This window comes from Neovison vison, chromosome 6 (genome assembly GCF_020171115.1).
Source record: "Neovison vison isolate M4711 chromosome 6, ASM_NN_V1, whole genome shotgun sequence".
Lineage (NCBI taxonomy): Eukaryota > Metazoa > Chordata > Mammalia > Carnivora > Mustelidae > Neogale > Neogale vison.
Genome location: NC_058096.1, coordinates 223,961,388 through 223,977,389, shown reverse-complemented (window position 1 = coordinate 223,977,389; position 16,002 = coordinate 223,961,388). Strand labels below are relative to the sequence as shown.

The 16,002-nt window shown below is 68.2% G+C and overlaps 2 protein-coding genes across 2 annotated transcripts in view; one reads left to right on the top strand and one right to left on the bottom strand.

The window, feature by feature from the left end:
• The first annotated feature begins 994 nt into the window (after nucleotides 1–994).
• On the top strand, nucleotides 995–3,362 carry GPX4 (glutathione peroxidase 4). The gene is made up of 7 exons (XM_044254725.1): nucleotides 995–1,107; nucleotides 2,026–2,120; nucleotides 2,204–2,348; nucleotides 2,455–2,606; nucleotides 2,730–2,754; nucleotides 2,980–3,039; nucleotides 3,120–3,362. The coding sequence occupies exons 1-7, from the start codon at nucleotides 1,024–1,026 to the stop codon at nucleotides 3,150–3,152; spliced, it is 594 nt and encodes a 197-aa protein (XP_044110660.1). The 5' UTR covers nucleotides 995–1,023; the 3' UTR covers nucleotides 3,153–3,362.
• Nucleotides 3,363–5,298: 1,936 nt separating this feature from the next.
• SBNO2 (strawberry notch homolog 2) overlaps nucleotides 5,299–16,002 on the bottom strand; it is a 47,711-nt gene continuing 37,007 nt past the window's right edge. The window contains exons 12-32 of the mRNA XM_044254699.1: nucleotides 15,258–15,375; nucleotides 15,046–15,151; nucleotides 14,535–14,688; nucleotides 13,458–13,634; nucleotides 12,811–12,908; nucleotides 12,046–12,128; nucleotides 10,767–10,958; nucleotides 10,357–10,526; nucleotides 9,662–9,793; nucleotides 8,989–9,124; nucleotides 8,793–8,905; nucleotides 8,613–8,684; nucleotides 8,412–8,520; nucleotides 8,126–8,200; nucleotides 7,875–8,018; nucleotides 6,916–7,010; nucleotides 6,741–6,830; nucleotides 6,505–6,633; nucleotides 6,301–6,377; nucleotides 5,956–6,146; nucleotides 5,299–5,855 (exon numbers count right to left, since the gene is read on the bottom strand). Coding sequence (XP_044110634.1) covers nucleotides 5,374–5,855; nucleotides 5,956–6,146; nucleotides 6,301–6,377; nucleotides 6,505–6,633; nucleotides 6,741–6,830; nucleotides 6,916–7,010; nucleotides 7,875–8,018; nucleotides 8,126–8,200; nucleotides 8,412–8,520; nucleotides 8,613–8,684; nucleotides 8,793–8,905; nucleotides 8,989–9,124; nucleotides 9,662–9,793; nucleotides 10,357–10,526; nucleotides 10,767–10,958; nucleotides 12,046–12,128; nucleotides 12,811–12,908; nucleotides 13,458–13,634; nucleotides 14,535–14,688; nucleotides 15,046–15,151; nucleotides 15,258–15,375 — 2,943 coding nt within the window. The 3' untranslated portion in view covers nucleotides 5,299–5,373. The remainder of the gene's footprint in view (nucleotides 5,856–5,955; nucleotides 6,147–6,300; nucleotides 6,378–6,504; nucleotides 6,634–6,740; nucleotides 6,831–6,915; nucleotides 7,011–7,874; nucleotides 8,019–8,125; nucleotides 8,201–8,411; nucleotides 8,521–8,612; nucleotides 8,685–8,792; nucleotides 8,906–8,988; nucleotides 9,125–9,661; nucleotides 9,794–10,356; nucleotides 10,527–10,766; nucleotides 10,959–12,045; nucleotides 12,129–12,810; nucleotides 12,909–13,457; nucleotides 13,635–14,534; nucleotides 14,689–15,045; nucleotides 15,152–15,257; nucleotides 15,376–16,002) is intronic.

Genomic DNA, 16,002 nt, shown 5'->3' with positions numbered 1-16,002 from the left:
GGCGGGGAGTAGGAAGCCCTGGCGGGAGGGTTGTGCAAGACAAGGAATGGGGAAGCGGACCCTGGAATGGATTTCCCCATTCCGCTGCCTTCACCCCCAAACTTGGCCAGCACTTGGGCAGGCCTGGGTGGGAGGCAGAGAGGGGGTGTCACTGGCTTCAAGTGAGCCAAACCCAGAGAGTCCGCCCCCGCGGCCTCTGCAGCCACGGGTCAAAGTGCACTCTCGGCGGGGCGTGGGGCAGGAGGGCCCGCTGAGGAATTCCTTGACTCGGTTCCCAAGAGCGGGCGGGTCTGTTTATGGCACGGCCCTGGCCAGACGCCAGAACCTGCGGAGAAAACAACAAGTCAGAAGCGCAGAGGTCGAGCCCTGCCGCTCTGTGCGCCGACGGCCGCGCACCGTGGGGCGCAGACACCTCCCTCCGGCGCGTCCTCGTGGCCGCCGGGCCCGCTAACGGTCACCTGGGGAGTGGCCCCCGGCTCACGTGCCCCTCCTAACGGCGGGCGCTGGGCGGCCGCCGGCCTTCTCGGGGCCACGGGCCGAGCGAGGCGCCCCCGCGGCGACACCGGAGTCCGACCCCGCGTGACTTTATTAACTTCTTAAGGAAAACCCCCAGTGTCCAAAGAGCGGGAGCGGTTTTTCTGCGAGCTCGAACCCCCCCCACGGGCTTCCAGTAATACGGAAGAGCCGTCAGGCATCCCGCGGCGCTGCGGTCAACCACCCGGATAACCGTCCCAAACCCACCGACGCGCTGCCCGCGTAGACCCCACCGCCCCCACGCCGGCGAGCATGCGCAGTCGCCCACGGCCACGGAGCCGCAGCCCGGCCCCACCCCGACCCCGCCCGCCCCTCCTCCCCGGCCTCCCATTGGCTTTCGTCACCACGGATCCGCCCTGCCCGCGCGTCCGACCAATGAGGTCCCTTATGGGCGTGGCCCAGGGCGGGGAGGCGAGGCCGGCCGGCGCGCGTCCATTGGTGGGCTCGGTGAGGGGAGGAGCCGCTGCCTCCGGCGCCCCCGCCGCCGCGATGAACCTCAGCCGCCTGTGCCGCCTGCTGAAGCCGGCGCTACTGTGCGGGACTCTGGCCGCGTCCGGCCTGGCCAGCACCATGGTGAGCGCGGCGCCAGCGGCGGGCCGAGGGGCCGTTGGGCGGACGCGTGGGGCCGCGGCGGGCTCGGGCGGGGGCCGTTCGGGAGCAGGGCTTGGGCGGCTGGGACCCCCGTTGGGCGCCTGCGGGGAGCGCGAGGCCGGCGGCGTCGAGGCCGCGGTTGGGGGGGGGGGTGCTGGGCGCCCTCGGCCGCTGGCGTCCCCGGCCGGGGCCCGGCGAGCGGAGGGCGCCCGGTGGACGGGAAGGTCCGGGTCACGCGCCGCGGGGCGACCCCGCCCCTCCCCCACCAGGCGCGGCCTCGGGGCCTGCTTGGTGGCGTCACAGACGGGCGGCCGGGCGCCCTGGCTACCGGCCTTTTTGTGCCCCGGCGCGGGCCTCTGGGCACAGGCGCGGCCGGGCATGGGCCGCGCGGCCGCCAGCTCCCCGGGTCGCCGCGGGCAGCGCCGCCGGTTGCCGGGCAGGCGGCGGCAGCAGCAGCGACGGCGGCGCCGAGTCCCCGGGCGGCGGAAGGCTAGGGCTGGCGGACGCAGGAGGGCGCGCCCCGGGCGGGGGGAGTCCTGTCCGGAGAGCCCGGGGCCGGCGGAGCTCGAGACCTGGGATAGCGGCTGTAGGGTGGAGTGTCCGGAGCCGGTGCGCGCGGGTCCCCCACCCCGACCGCTGGGCACCTGGCGCGGGCCCAAGCCCTCTCTGGGCCCCAGCGGCTTCTCTCCAGTGTGCGCTGCTGCGCAAAGGGCGTGCGCCCTTGCGGAGGAGTCGTCCTGGGTTTTTCCTTGCCCCGGGGCCTGGGTTTTCTTGGCGCGGATCCGCCTGGGAGCCCTTCCTCCGGGCACCCCAGGTCGGCGAGTGGGCCAGGTGGCAGGGGGCTCCGGGCTGTGCGCCCCGAGGTCCCCACGCCGCTCATGCGCCTTCCTTGCCTGGCAGTGCGCGTCCCGAGACGACTGGCGCTGTGCTCAGTCTATGCACGAGTTCTCCGCCAAGGACATCGACGGACGCACCGTTAACCTGGACAAGTACCGGTGGGTCCCTGAGCGCCCCGTGGGAGAGGCGGGGGAAAGGCTGGCGGGGCCGAGCAGGCCTGACGGCCCCCTCTCGCCTGCAGGGGCTTCGTGTGCATCGTCACCAACGTGGCCTCGCAATGAGGCAAAACAGACGTAAACTATACTCAGCTTGTCGACCTGCACGCCCGATACGCTGAGTGCGGTTTACGGATCCTGGCCTTCCCTTGCAACCAGTTCGGGAGGCAGGTGCGTGGCCGGCGCCGGCCCCGTGTCCCGTGTCCCGGTGTGCGGGAGGGGGCCAGCGGGAGCACGGGCTGCTCCTCGCTCACCCCCACGGCCCTGCTCACCACAGGAGCCAGGGAGTAACGCGGAGATCAAAGAGTTCGCTGCCGGCTATAACGTCAAGTTCGATATGTTCAGCAAGATCTGTGTGAACGGCGACGACGCTCACCCGCTGTGGAAGTGGATGAAAGTCCAGCCCAAGGGGCGGGGCATCCTGGGAAAGTGAGTGGGAGGCTGGGGGAGGGGAGAGGAGCGTTGGGGCTGGGGTGGGGGGCGGGGTGGGGTGCCTGGCGGGCCTCTCGCATTTGCCACCGGATTCCTCATGACTCCCCGTTGCTTCCCTAGTGCCATCAAATGGAATTTCACCAAGGTAAGAGGCGGCTGGGAGGTGGGGGTGGGCGGCCAGGACCGCGTCCAGGGCCAGCTCCTGTCCCCAGGGCCCCGGTCTACTCAGCTGCGGCTCAGTGCCCTGGCCCCAGCCGGGGGGCAGGTGGGGGGCTGCTTGCTTGCCCCCAGCGCCCCTGGCAGCAGCACCCCTCCCACCCCCCCGCCTCGCCCGGCCGCCGCCCCGCGGTGACATGGTCTCTGTGGGCAGTTCCTCGTCGACAAGAACGGCTGTGTGGTGAAGCGGTACGGTCCCATGGAAGAGCCCCTGGTAGGTGCCTTTTCTGCTGATCCCGGTGGGGATGGGGGCCAAGGGGAGAGGCCACTCCTGACCCCCCTTTGCCCCCACAGGTAATTGAGAAGGACTTGCCCTGCTACCTCTAGCTCCGCAAGTATGCGCCCCCCACAGCCCTGCCCCTCGGAGCCTTCCACCCGGCACCCATGACGGTCTGCCTGGAAACCAGCCCGCTGGTGGGGCAGACCCGAGAACCCGGCGTGCACCCCTCGCCGGAGGAAGGTTCCTCGGCCCGGCTCGAGGCTTGGCGTCCCCCCACCCCCGTGGTTATCTTGTGGGAATAAAACATCCACATTGGCTTGCTGTGTGCTGCTGTCTCCCTGCAGAGGGTGAAGGGTGGAGGGGAGCCTTTTGCCCGGGCCCCTTCTGGTTCCGGGGCAAGTTCTGGCCTCTGAGTTCCTGGGCACCGTGGGCTCTGAGGACTGCCGGGTGCTAATCTGAGCGGCCCGCCCACCGAGCGCCGGCAGAGCTGATCCGGCAGGAGGTAATAGGAATTACTGGCTGGTACTCCTGTAACCCAGGGTGTTAACCTGTTAGGTGACAGCTGTTAGAGCCATGCTTGGGGCCAGACTTCCCAGTGCCAAGAGAGAAAGGGGTCAGCAGGGCCTGAGCCTTGTGGCTCTGCCCACTGGGAAACCAGGTACCTGGAGCCGAGCATCAGGCCAAGCCGGTCTGGGCACAGAGCCACACCGGGCACACTGGCCTCGTTGTTGGACACAGCCAGGGCACCCAGGCCCGCCCTCGGCCTCATCTGGCCCTGATGGGGGGGGGGGGGCATCGTCTCCAGCCTTCCTGCCCCAGGAGGGGTGGGGGATGGCCTGGGGCTAACAGGGTTCCTCGGATGGAGACCTGTCCCTGTTTGGGGGAATGGCACGGCTGGAGAGCGGCTGAGACTGCCCCCCACCCCCTTTTTCACTATCTCCAGTAAAGGTCAGTAGCAGAGGAAGGGGGCTGGAGTACTGGAATAACAAGGTGGAGGGAAAGCCCCAGGCACCCTGAGCTGCTTCGCCTGGGGTCTCCTGGCTGCTCACTCGCCCACATTCTGGCTGGAGACCTATCCTTTGAACTTCAGGGCCAGACCCACATGTGCTTCCTGTGGCTTCCGGCTCTGGGGCTACTCCACCCCCCCAAGACAACCCTGGGAAGAAAACCAAAGCCGGGGCCACAGCTGTGGACAGCAATGATCAGAGGATCTGGTCTCCGAGCTCCCCCATGACGGTCCCCGGTGGGGTTTGTGTGTCCACACAGGCGACCAGCATCCCAACCGAGACCCCACAGGCCTGGCCCAGCTAGTCGGGAAGCCGCCGGCCTGTCGTGCTGGTGACAGAGTGACGGCAGACAATGGCCTCTTGGGGTGGGAACCTGCCTCTTCCAGCTGGGCCCTGGCCTCACGCGGGTCTGGGAGAGGAGTGGGTCTCCCTGACCCTGGGCGCCCTCCACAGGTGACAGCCACGTCCACCGCCCCTGAACGGGGTCACTACTGGCATCCGCTAAATGCTCCTGGAAGAGACCCGCAGCCTCCCCCCACCCCCGGGCCCCGGTCTCTGTGGGCAGGAGAAGATGACAATCTGGGAAATAGTGAAAAGGCACATATATTTAAAAAAGATCTCTTTACATATGTACACTTGAATTCATTATAAATACACATAGAAACCGAGGGGCCCGTCCACACCGCCAGCTCCACGGCAGATTCTGGGGCCTGGGAGAGGTGGCCGGGCAATAACTTAGGGAGCAAAGAGCGTGGGGAAGAATTGCATATATTAATGGGGGGGCCTGTCCCATGGAGCCCCCCAGAGAAGGCAGGGCCCTGAGCACCTGGGGTTTCCTGAGTTTCCAGCTCTTGGGGCCACCCAGTCTTGTGGATTCCAGGGGTTCCGGTCAGACCAGGCCCTGTAAGGTGGGTGGGGTGAGGTGGGTTGGGGAGCCCCTGCCTAGGCCTGGTGGGGGGGGGGAGGACAGAGGCAGAGGGAAGGTGGGCCCCCCACCCCGGGCCCTGCCCGAGCCGAGACTCCGAGTCCAGACCCCGAGTCATCCTGAGTGGGGACCTGCACTGCCTCGGAGAGCCCGGGAGGGCGGGCAGCATCGGGAGGGGTCCGCCCAGCCGGCGCAGGGAAGGCACTGCTGTGGAGACCTCCGGAACTGGATGGGGGGCACCGCAGCCCCCCCTTCCTGGCAGTCAGCAGGGGAGCCCGGCCCTCCCTGCACCCCCCACGTGGGCGGGAGACCAGACCGAGTCCCTGTGGCCGCAGCTGAGTATCGCAGAGAAGCAAGCTTCCTCTCGCGACACCTGCTGCCCGTCGCCTAGCGGGTCTAGGAGTTTGGAAAGGGGGGGCCGAACTGGATGACGCTCTGCCGCTCGGGGCCGCCGCCCCCCCCAGGCGCCCCTGCGGCCCCTGCGCCCGGCCCGGAGGGACCGGTGGGCGGCCCCGCGTTGAGGGAGCGCAGCATGTCTTCCAACACCTCCTTGAAGTTGATGTCGCGGCCCTGGTGCGCCAGGGCCGCGGGGTCCGCCGTGGGGTCCGGGGCGCCCAGCGGCAGGCCCCCGGGGGCTGGTGCGGGGTCCGGGGGCGGGGGCGGGAAGGCAAAAGGTGAGGGCGGTGGGAAGGCCTGCGCCGGCGGGCTGTAGGTGAGGTCCAGGACCTCGCCCGGGCCGCAGGGCAGCGCGAGCGGGCGCAGGGCGGGCAGCGGCGCGGGGAAGCCCCGGCCGCGCGCGTTCTTGCGCTTCACGTCCGCGTCCATGAGCTGCAGCTCCTGCAGCACGCGGCGCACGCAGCCCTCGGGGATCTTGATGCCTGGGACAGGGGTGGGGGGTGGGGGGGTTAGGGGCGACGGAGGGCCAGCGCGCCCGCGGCGGCACCCCCCGCCCCCGCCGGCGTGCCCGCGCGCGCTCACCGACTTGCTTCTTCTTGTCCTTGGTCTTGAGGCGCACGATCTGCAGGTAGCTGCTGCTGGTGACGTCGGCCATGACGGCGGCGATGCGGCCCCACACGCGCAGCAGGGCCCCGCACAGCATGTAGTGGTGGCGCAGCCGCAGCCCCTGCGTGCAGTCCTTGCCCTCCTGCACCAGCCGGCAGGGGCGGTTCCTGCGCCGCGGGGGGGCGGGGGGGCTCAGACCCGGAGCGCCGCCGCGCACCCTCCCTCCCCGCGCCAGCCTGGGTCCCGTCCCCGCCGCCCCCACCTCAGCGTCCGGCTGCCCGGGAGAGGGGGCGCCCGGCCCGGCCCCGCCCTGGCCCTCACCAGGCCGCGTGGCTGCAGTGCGTCAGCGAGAAGTTGTAGCTGTTTTCCCAGTGCTCCCTGGCCTCCTCCGCCGTCACCTGGGGGCCCGCGGCCTCGTGAGCCCCGAGCACGGGCCGGCCGGCCGCGCGCCCCCCAGTGCAGGGCGCCCCCCCCAGTGCAGGGGCGCCCCCAGCCCGCACCCCGGCCCCTCGGCCCAGCGCGTACCCGGCGGAACTTCCGGCACAGGCTGTCGTACGTCTCCAGCTGGCTCTGCCGCCCCACGTTGGGTTTGTACACCGTGAAGTGCTTCCCGCGGTTCTGCTCGGCCAGGAGGCAGCTCGGCTTCCCGCGAACCTGGGCAGGCGGGCCCGTGAGGCCGCGCTCTGGCCCGCCCCCTCCCCCTTCCCTGCCCCCCAACCCCATCCTGCCCATGGGGACCTGTGTGCCACCCAGACGCCCACCTTCGAGAGGTAGAAGCCGTCATGGGTGCCCGTCAGCTCCAACGACCTGGCATAAACCTCATCCCACTTGAGGCCCCGGTCCACGCTGATCTGCAAGAGCAGATGGGCTCAGAGCGGCGGAGCGGCCAGGGTGGGGACCGCACTCGGAGTGCTGGGCAGCAGTGGGTGCCCTCACCTTGTAGAAGACCACCTGCCCGTCCTGTGGGTGTCCGGGGGCCAGGAAAACCTGCTGGCTCTCCTCATAGATCTCGTCGACGCCCGGAGCCAGGTCTGCAGAGAGAGCGTGGAGAGGACAGCGGGCTGAGCCCGTCCCGCCTTCCCCCCCACCCTGGGGGGGGGCCCTGCCCCAAGGATCCCAGCATGGCCTGAGGCCCTGGGTGGCTGGGCAGGCTCCGGGCTCTGGGCTTTAGGGGGCTGTCAGTCCCAAGTTCTGAGGTACTGCAGAGATGCCTACCAGAGCACAACAGAGGTTCCCCCAGTACAGACGGCCTGGACCCAACCGTACGTGGCACCCTGGACAGCAAGTGGCCCCTCCAGTGGTGGCCTGGGGTCCTGCTGGACACGCACGCTCGGTGGGACTACAGGCCCCCCACAGTCTGCTCTGCGTGGCTGTGAGGGACGGCTGATGTAAAAGTCAGCCAACTGTACCTGCCACTGAGTTTACAAAAGTTTTATCGGCACATGGCCATGGCCATTCACGTTCCAGGAGCGTGAGCTTTCAATGCCCGGGCCACGTGGAACGTCAGAGACAGGCCCGTTGTTCTCGGTGAGGGCCTGGCCCGGGGGGTGAGGAGAGCACGTGTGCCGGCTTAGCACCATCACACGGAGCCAACACACGCCTCACATCTAAATAAAATGCTCCAGTCCTTGCGGGACACCCGGGAAGGGGGTCCTGTGGCCCCCCAAGTACAGGACAGTGCTCAGCGCCTCCCTGGACTCTCCACGCTGCTCCCAGTCCTGCTCCTCCAAGGCCCCCCGGTGGCTGCCACTGCGAAGGCCCCGCCGGCCTCGGTCTCTCCGTGGGATGGCAGGGGCGAGGTGCTAGGGGGGTGCCGGGGACTGCCGGGGCCATTCCCTGCTCTGCCTGGCCGGGGCTGTGGCTGGGGCCGGGGCTGCCCCCGCTGTGGCCCTCACCCAGGATGCCCATGTCGTATTTGCCCTCCTTCTTGTCCGTCTCGATGAGGCGGTCGAAGGTGTCCGAGAAGTACTGGAAGAGCGCGTTCTGCTTGTGCACCTCCAGCCCCAGGATGCGGTTCAGGAACTTGGTGATGGAGCAATCTGGTGGGCAGGCGGGGAGGGCGCTCAGACCGCGTCAGGAGGGGCCCTGGCCTGGGAGGGGTGGGGGTCTTCCCTCTGGGGCTGGGGGGCCTGCGCACAGGACTCACCCTTCTCCACATCCAGACAGCCGGACCTAGACTCACGCCCCCCGATGCCGACGGACAGCAGGCCCTGCTTCATGTCTGCGGAAGGCAGGGCCTCGAATGCGTGCTGCCCTGCCCTGGCCTGGGCCCTCCCCAGCCAGCCCCGGGTCTTCCCTGCCCCCGGCGCCCCCTTGGTAAGCGAGGGTGGGAGAAGTCTTTGGGCACAGATCTGGTCTACCAATCCCAGCACCGCAAACAGTTCAGGGTCAAGCTGCCCCCCACCCGAGACCCTCGCTCTCCCGCAGCTCACCCCGGAAAAAAGCGGCATCTCCTCCGGGATAGGCCTGGGGCAGCGGCACCTTGTTCTCAGTCTGGCTCAGGACGGTGGTGAGCACGCAGCTGAGGGCCCGGGTGCCGTACTGCATGGGAGGGTGAGGCGTCAGAAGGGCCTGGCTCGGGGGCTGGATCTGGGCAAGGAACCCCTCAGCCGTCCCCCGCCCTCCCCAGGTACCTTGTTTTCAAAGTTGTACTTGCTCAGGTCACGGGACTCCGTGGCGCGCCGGTCCCCATGAGTCAGAGCCCCCTGCCCGGGAAGGGGAAGGCCATCACCCACCATCATGCGCCGCCCCCGCCGCCCCCACCCCAGGGTCCTGCTACAGGCCTTCCTCGGGGAGCCCGCCCGCCCGCTCACCAGGCTCTCTAGCCGCTTGGCGACGATGGAGGCAAACCTGCGCTCCCCAGCCAGCTCCGAGATGAGGAAGACGTACTCGGGCGCAGAGACCTGGTTGGACCTGTGGGTCCGGCCTGAAGACAGAGGAGGGCTCTCAGGGACCAGCGGTCAGGGGCGTGTGGCCGGGTGGGGCGGGCCGGGCCAGGGGGCAGCTCACCGAACTGCTGGATGGCACGGTCGGCGCTCCACGGCAGCTCCAGCGTCATGTGCACCCGGCGCCGCTGGTTCCGGACGCGGCGATCGGCTTGGAGGGAGATGCCGGAGCTGGAGGCCTCGGAGATGATGGCCACGAGCTGGCGGGATGTGGATGGGACACGTCTGTGCCCTGTGCCCCCTGCCTGGCCTGCTGGGGCTTGTTCAGGGCGACCCACACCGAGGCCTGACATGTGTGTCCCTGGGGCAGCCCGTGTGGGCTGAGAGCGGGGTCTGCGCCACCCCTGGGTGCCCCAGGACTAAGTGGAGCCTGCCCTGCCCACAGCGGCTTTCCCACACAGGGTTTTAAGGGTGGGCCTCAGAGAAGCCACGGGGCGGGGACGGCACAGGTGACAGGGCCTGAAGGCTGGGACAGCCAGGGAAACCTATGGGGGCCCTGCTCAGGCACACGCAGTCACACGCACGCACAGCCACGCACACACACGCGTGTGCACGATACACACGGACCCAGCAGAGGTTGAGGGCTCTGTGGTCCTGGGGTCGGCCCCTCAGGAACCCTGCAGCTCCTGGGGCCCCCGGGTCCTCACAGGTTCCCCCCGACACCAGGAGGACCCTAGAAGCACCTGTGGACACAGCCCGTTCCCTGGGCCCGGAGGCCCCGTCTCCACAGCCCCCACCTTCTCCCCACTCATGAAGCGCTCCTTCTCCCTGAGGTTCACGTGGTCGATGGAGAGGCCTTGCTCTGCCCGGGACTCAAAGGCCACCGTCCCGTCAGGCCTGGACACCACGCGGCCCTTCCTGCCAGTCATCTGGGGTTGGGGGAGAGAGAACGGCCGTCAGCGGGTGGGGCCACGCAAGGGCTGGTCCCTGCGTTTCCCTGCCTCCCCACCTGTGCCCCGCAGCTCCTCAGTGTGCGCTGTGGGATGCTGCGGACGCTGGGCCAGACGCAGCCTCCGCCCCGGGCCCTAGCCGCCCACGGGGCAGACATGGGAGTTTCACCCCACCTTAAGTCTCCTCTGGAAAACGGCTGCCCGAGGCGAAAACAGACCTGGGTTTCACCCCAGGACATCCCAGGAAAAGGGCACAGTTGTGCAGGTGGAGGGGACAGGGAGGGGACACGGGGGACAGACCTGAGAGTACCCCCGGGGCAGAGAAGGGTGTGTGGGGAAGGGGATACAGGGCTGGGCTGGGGAGCAGGGGCCGGGCATTGGTGGCTGAGCGAGAAGGGTCCTCAACGGGCACCCCCAGCCTCGTGGGCTGGACGATGGACGCTGCAGCTCGGGTGCCCGCGCCCCAAGCCACCTCACTGTGCTGGGTGCAGACGTGGGGTAACCGCCAGGGGCCTCAGAGCCTGCGTGTAGGTGGGGCTCACCTCGGCCACGCGCTCGGGGCCCCCGAGCTGGTCAATGAGCTCATCCAGGGTGTTCACGGGCAGCTCCCGGCCCAGCGCCCGCACCTTAGCCAGCAGGTCCTGCTTCAGCTGCTCCACGCGCTCCAGAACGCCGGGGCCGTGAGGGTCCCGCTGCAGGGGGCACAGGGGCCCTGCGGGGCCGGAGGGTCAGGGGGGTACCAGCCAGCCCCCCCGCCCATAACCCCACTCGCGGCAGTGGACGAAGGAGCCCCCAGGGGGTGGGGCACAGCAGGGGCTGGGGTCCAGCGCCCTCTGTTCCCCAAATGGCTGGCGCGAGCCCGCTCGGCCTCTGACCAGCAGCGCAGCCCCGGCAGCTCTCCGAGCCCGTCTCCCCGATCTGAAAGTGGCAAACGCCAGGCCGCGGGCCTCACCACGGTCGTCGGCTGGCAGCCCGACGGTGTCCAGGATGACCACGTCGTCGTCCAGCACGGACTCGGGGGAGGAATGGGAGTCGCTGTCCGGGCCGGCGTCTGACTCTGTGCTGCTGTCGTCGCTGATGCGGATCACGCCCGCCGCCTCGCACGCCAGCCTGGGCGCCTTGGCCCCGCGGCCCCGCGGCCGCCCTGCACACCGAGAACCAGGCTCACCAAGGCCCGGCCTGCTCCTCTCTGGAGGGGCCCGGCTCCCCGTGATTCCGCACACCGAGAAGGGCTGCTGGGGCCAGGCGCATGCGCTGGGACACAAGCGGCCTGAGCCGCTCCTCTGGCCAGCGTGGGCTGCTGTCCAGGGTCCTGCCGCGGGCCCGGGCAGGGCATAAAGGGGCAGCTTTCACATCCCATCCCCTCCTGACTCTTCGGCTTATCCCGAACTGGGGCCTGAGGAGGCCGCACGCCTGACCCCACAAGGCAAGCCTGGCCCGGCTGGGCAGAAAATGTGTCCCAGGCCCAAGAGGGTGGCGGTCCAGGCCCCTTCTGTGCACTGCCACGGTCCAGGGTGCCCCACAGGCCGGTCCTGGAGGTGAGGGGAGCTGGGGCCCCCTGGTCTGGCTCTGTGACCTCAGGTGAGCTGCTTGCCCTCTCTGAGCCTCATGTCCCATGAGGAGCTGATGCCCAGCCTCCACTGGAAGGAGAACCTCCCTGTCGTAGCCCCGTCGTAGCCCACACGGCCGGCACAGCGTAGCTGCCGGGCTGGCTTCCGCTAAGGGAGCACGGGGCTGGGTACCAGCATCTAAACGACCCCCACCCCAAACCCGTCTGAGGGTGGTGTTGGAGTCCACCGGGAGGCGCTGCCCGAGGACGAGCGAAGCACGCCAGCCTGCAGCCCTGGCTTCTTGTCTCTTGCTAACCTGGCAGCTGCGCGGAGCTTCTGGGCCCTGCAGGGATCTGTGTGTCCTTGCCACGCAGTGCAGCCCGGAGGCAGCTGCCCGTCCGGCTCCCTCCCCCTCTCTCTCCCTCTCCCCCACATCCCTCCATCTCTCTCTCTCTCTCCATCTCTCTCTCTCTCTCTCTCTCTCTCTCTCGGAAGCTATACTGAGCTGTCCCTGTGTCTGCCCTGCCCTGGACGACGGGGTGGGCGTCATGAGTCAGACCCCCGCAGGTTGTGCAGCAAGTGACAAGAGAGGGCGGCTGCTTGGAGGGGGCCAGGTTGGGAGGGCCACAGGCCAGGCTGGGCGTGGGTCGGGGTCAGAGACCGGGGGGCGGGGAGGCTTACGTTTTCTCTTACTGCCTGCTCCTCTCTCTCTCTTTCTTTTGGTTGAAGGAAAGTGCTTCTGAATTAGTGACAGAAAGACACCCCTGAAAACAAGAAGCAGAATTTATTCCCACTACAAGGGGGCTGTACTGTCCAACGGGAGAGTCGGAGTACCGTGAAGCCCTTGCCGGGGCTAGCTCTGGGGGATGGGCACCCAGTGTCTGGAGTTCAGACAGGGCAGGCCAGGGCAGAGAGGCAGCTGTGTGGACTGGAGGGGTGCAGGGGGGCGCGGGGCGGAGATGAGTGGAGGGCCCCAGACTGCAGGGGTGCAGTTTTACTGGGAAGGCCTGAGTGTGGGGCGGGGGCCTCTGTAGGGCTCCTTCCTTCCAGCCATCAAGGGCTCAGGGCTCTGCCTGCACAGGCTGACAACCTCCAAGGGATGCTGGGCCCAGGAGCCCCGGGAAGAGAGAAGTTCTGCTTCGGGGACCCAAACATCTGCGCAGTTCCTGAAACCGCACCAGGCTCACGGTGGGGGATGGGCACCTGGAAGCCTCGCACTGAAACCCCAGTCCCTCTGCCAGCACCTCTGAGCCCTGGGGTCACCTGTGGCTAATCTTTCTGGTTTTACAACTGGAACACAGTGTCTGGGGGCTGGGGCTGGTGTCCGAGCAGATGCACACCTGGGCTCCCGCCACTACAGTCACAACACATGGGCTGTCACGTGGCGGGGGGGGTCGTCCCCGAGTGACTGTACCACCCGCCCTTTGGGCTGTGAGCGCCACTCACTCAGCAGCGGAGACAAAGCAGTCGAGCTGTCCATCCTTCTCGTCCAGCACCTCCCGGGTCCGAGCCTCGCCCGTAGACTGCAACCCGATGACCACACACTTGGGGGGGGGATGGAGGAGCAGGGTGAGCCGGGCTCTGGGACCCCCACCGGCCATCCCTGGAGCGTGGCCCCAGAGGGGCCCACAGAGAAGCCCCAGGCTCCCAAGCCCAGCCCCAGCAGTCAGAAACCCAGGGCTGGCCTGTTTCTCTCTTTCCACCGTTTCCGTCCTGCCAGCAGCCAGACCCCGGCACACCAAGATCTGCCCTAGGAAACCCCATACGGCAGCGCACAGCTGCCCTCAGCCCCCGGGACCCTCTCCCTTGTTCTCTGCCCTGGCTCCTGCCCAGTTCTTCCCAGGGAATCACCAGGCCGGCCTGGACACAGAGAACCACAGGCAAGGCCACGCACGGCACCTGCTTCAGGGGGGCGGGGTTGTGCAGGACCAGAACCTTCCGGGCCTCGACATCACTGGTGCCACAGCCCGTGCTCACAGGCTCAGCCAGCCGCGTGAGGGCACAGGGGTCGAGGCGGTCACCAAGCTCTCGAGAAGACCAGGGCAGAGTGCCTGGGCAGCCCCACAGGGCCAGCGCTGCGGCTCCTGGCTCACCTTGTCCCGGGCCAGCTCCTCTCGGGCCAGCCCCACCAGCCGGGACACCTTGGCAGCGACGCACAGATACTTGAAGAAGCGCTGATGGGCCGACCAGAACTGACCCCACAGGGACTTGCGGGACTCCAGGCCGATCCAGTCGGCCGCCTGCTGGAACACGCCCAGGGCCTCGGCCCACTGCAATGACACAGCTGGCTGAGCCCGCCGCCGCCTGCCTGCTGCCCGGCCCCCGCCCCCGGCCCCCACCTTGGGCCGCCCGGCCCTCACTGGCGGGCATTCGTGGCCAGAGGTACAGGCATGGGTGGCTGAGCGACACAGAGGCAGCGTCACCGCAATGGGAAGAAACGTTAACGGACCGAAATGTGTGGGGCTGGTGAGGCCACGGGGAAGGTGACCCACTCAGGCAGCACAAGGCCTGGACGGTCTTTCAGAAAGGGCTGGGGACATCTGCGGTGACCACCGCCTGCCAGCAGCCCCGGGGCCTGGATACTGCAGAGCGGGAGGGCTCACCCAGGGCACTGCTGTCCCAGTGACCCGAGCCCACAGCTGGGGACAACTGTAGCCTTCACAACAGGGGAGCTTCCGACACCGAGGGGGCGGGCCCAGCGCCGAGAATGACCGCCGGGGCACGGGGAGACGGCTCTCCTTTGGTTTGAACTAAGTTGTAACTGTAACTCTCAGGGCTGAGGCTCAGGGCTCGTCCCGTGCAGGGAGCTGCCGGCGAGAACGAGGGACCCAGCCACATGCCAGGGTGGCAACGGCAACGAGGCCCAGCCGCGGGCAGAGACGTGGACGCCGGAGACAACCACAGGCTCCAGGAACACGAGCTCCTGGGGAAGGCCCGCTGGGGGCCTGGTTACAGCCCCCATCAGTCTGGCCACAGAGCAGCCCCCGCATGAGCACAACGCTGGTCTCCAGCCAGGGCCCAGATAGGCGGACCAGCTGCCTCCTCCCTTCTATGACCCGAAAAATGCCTGTGGTGCCTTTGAGGACAGACGCTGCCAGGAGCGTAATTCCGAGGGGAAACGCACAGTCGTGTTCACGCCACCGTCAGGGACCCCCAGTCGCCTGTCTTACCAGCAGAGCCGCGCGGTTGTAGACACGCTCAAAGGCCGGGGACAAGGGGATCTCCTCAATGCGGAAGGTGACACCAGAGAAGCTGAGCTGCCGAGCGATGTACATGCCGCTGACCTTCATATCCATGGCCACAATCTCCATGGCGCCCACGCCCCTGTGCACAGGCACAGAGCCACCCGACGGATTAGGAGGGGTCCCGCTCAGCCACAGAGTGACCCAGGTAGGGGCCGGCAGCAGGAGCCGAGGGTGAGCGAGGGCCACGGCACAGGGAGTGGAGGGAGCGCGTGCAGAGGCCCCGCGCTCTGGCCTGCCTGAGCCACGGGGGCCAGGGGTACAGGGAAAGCAGGGCGGGGTTCCTTCCCCCAGAGTGATGGGAAGCAGAGACAGGGAAAGAATGAGATCCCTCGGCTTGCCAGACGCGTGCAGGCCAGGATGTGGAGGTGCTCGCCAGACAGCAGGCCCTCTGCAGGTCCCTTGGCGGCCCCTGTCATGGGCAGGGGCGGGCACCCACCTCTTCTCGATGGCATGTAGAAACTCCTCGAAGGTTCGGAAGGGCGTGCCGTCACCCCAGATGCCCAGGCGGCTCATGTAGATCATGTTCCGGGGTTCAGAGGCACCTGGGGCAAGGGAGCCGCCTGTCAGCTCCTCTAACTTAGCCAGGTCGGAGCCTGGGACACAGCCCCAGAAAGGCTCCAGGAGCAGACGCACCTCCCCCACGCCCACCTGTGGCGCTGGCATAGACCACCCTGGCCTGGGGCAGCTTGTTCTGCAGGTCCAGGACGGCCTTGCCCATCTTCGTGGAGCTGGCGTTCTTGGCTTTGTGGCACTCATCAAACACAATCTGGGGCACGCAGGGGTTAAGGACTGTTCTGGAAGGCAGGCAGCCCCACAGGCCCTGGTCTGATGCCCCAGGGGAAGCTCAGAAAGGTGCCTGGAGGCCATCAGGGCGAGGAAGAAACAGCCTGGAGGCCCCTGGAGGCCCCCACCAACAGACCCGGCAGGCGGCGGCCTGGTGAGGACATTAAGGAGCGCACGAGAGCGAGCACAGAGCAACGGGGTCTCTGAGTGAGCGGGGCAGGCCTCCCGGCGGCAGCCGTTCCCCCAGGGGAGCCGGGGAGCGGTGGTGCTGGCTCTCTGCACCACGCCCCAGACTCAGGGCCCTAAGCGAACAGGCTAGAGAATGAGAGGAGTGGGGGGCAGCAGTTTCCAGGCGAGGGTGCGGGTCACCAACGCGTTCTTACAGGAAGGGGCGCGGCTACACACGCGTACCTACGGCGTGTCAAGGGCACGGGGATGTGTGGACGCGGGACCGAGAGGCTGGACAGTGGAGCCAAGCGCATGGTCCTCGGGGAGGCGCACGAGCAGCCGCTCTACACGCGGTCGCCCGTCCCAGGCCCTGCGAGCGGCCCAGGCCCTGCGAGCGGCCTCAGGTCCCTTCTTCCGGCCCATGGGCCCTGCTCTGGAGGAC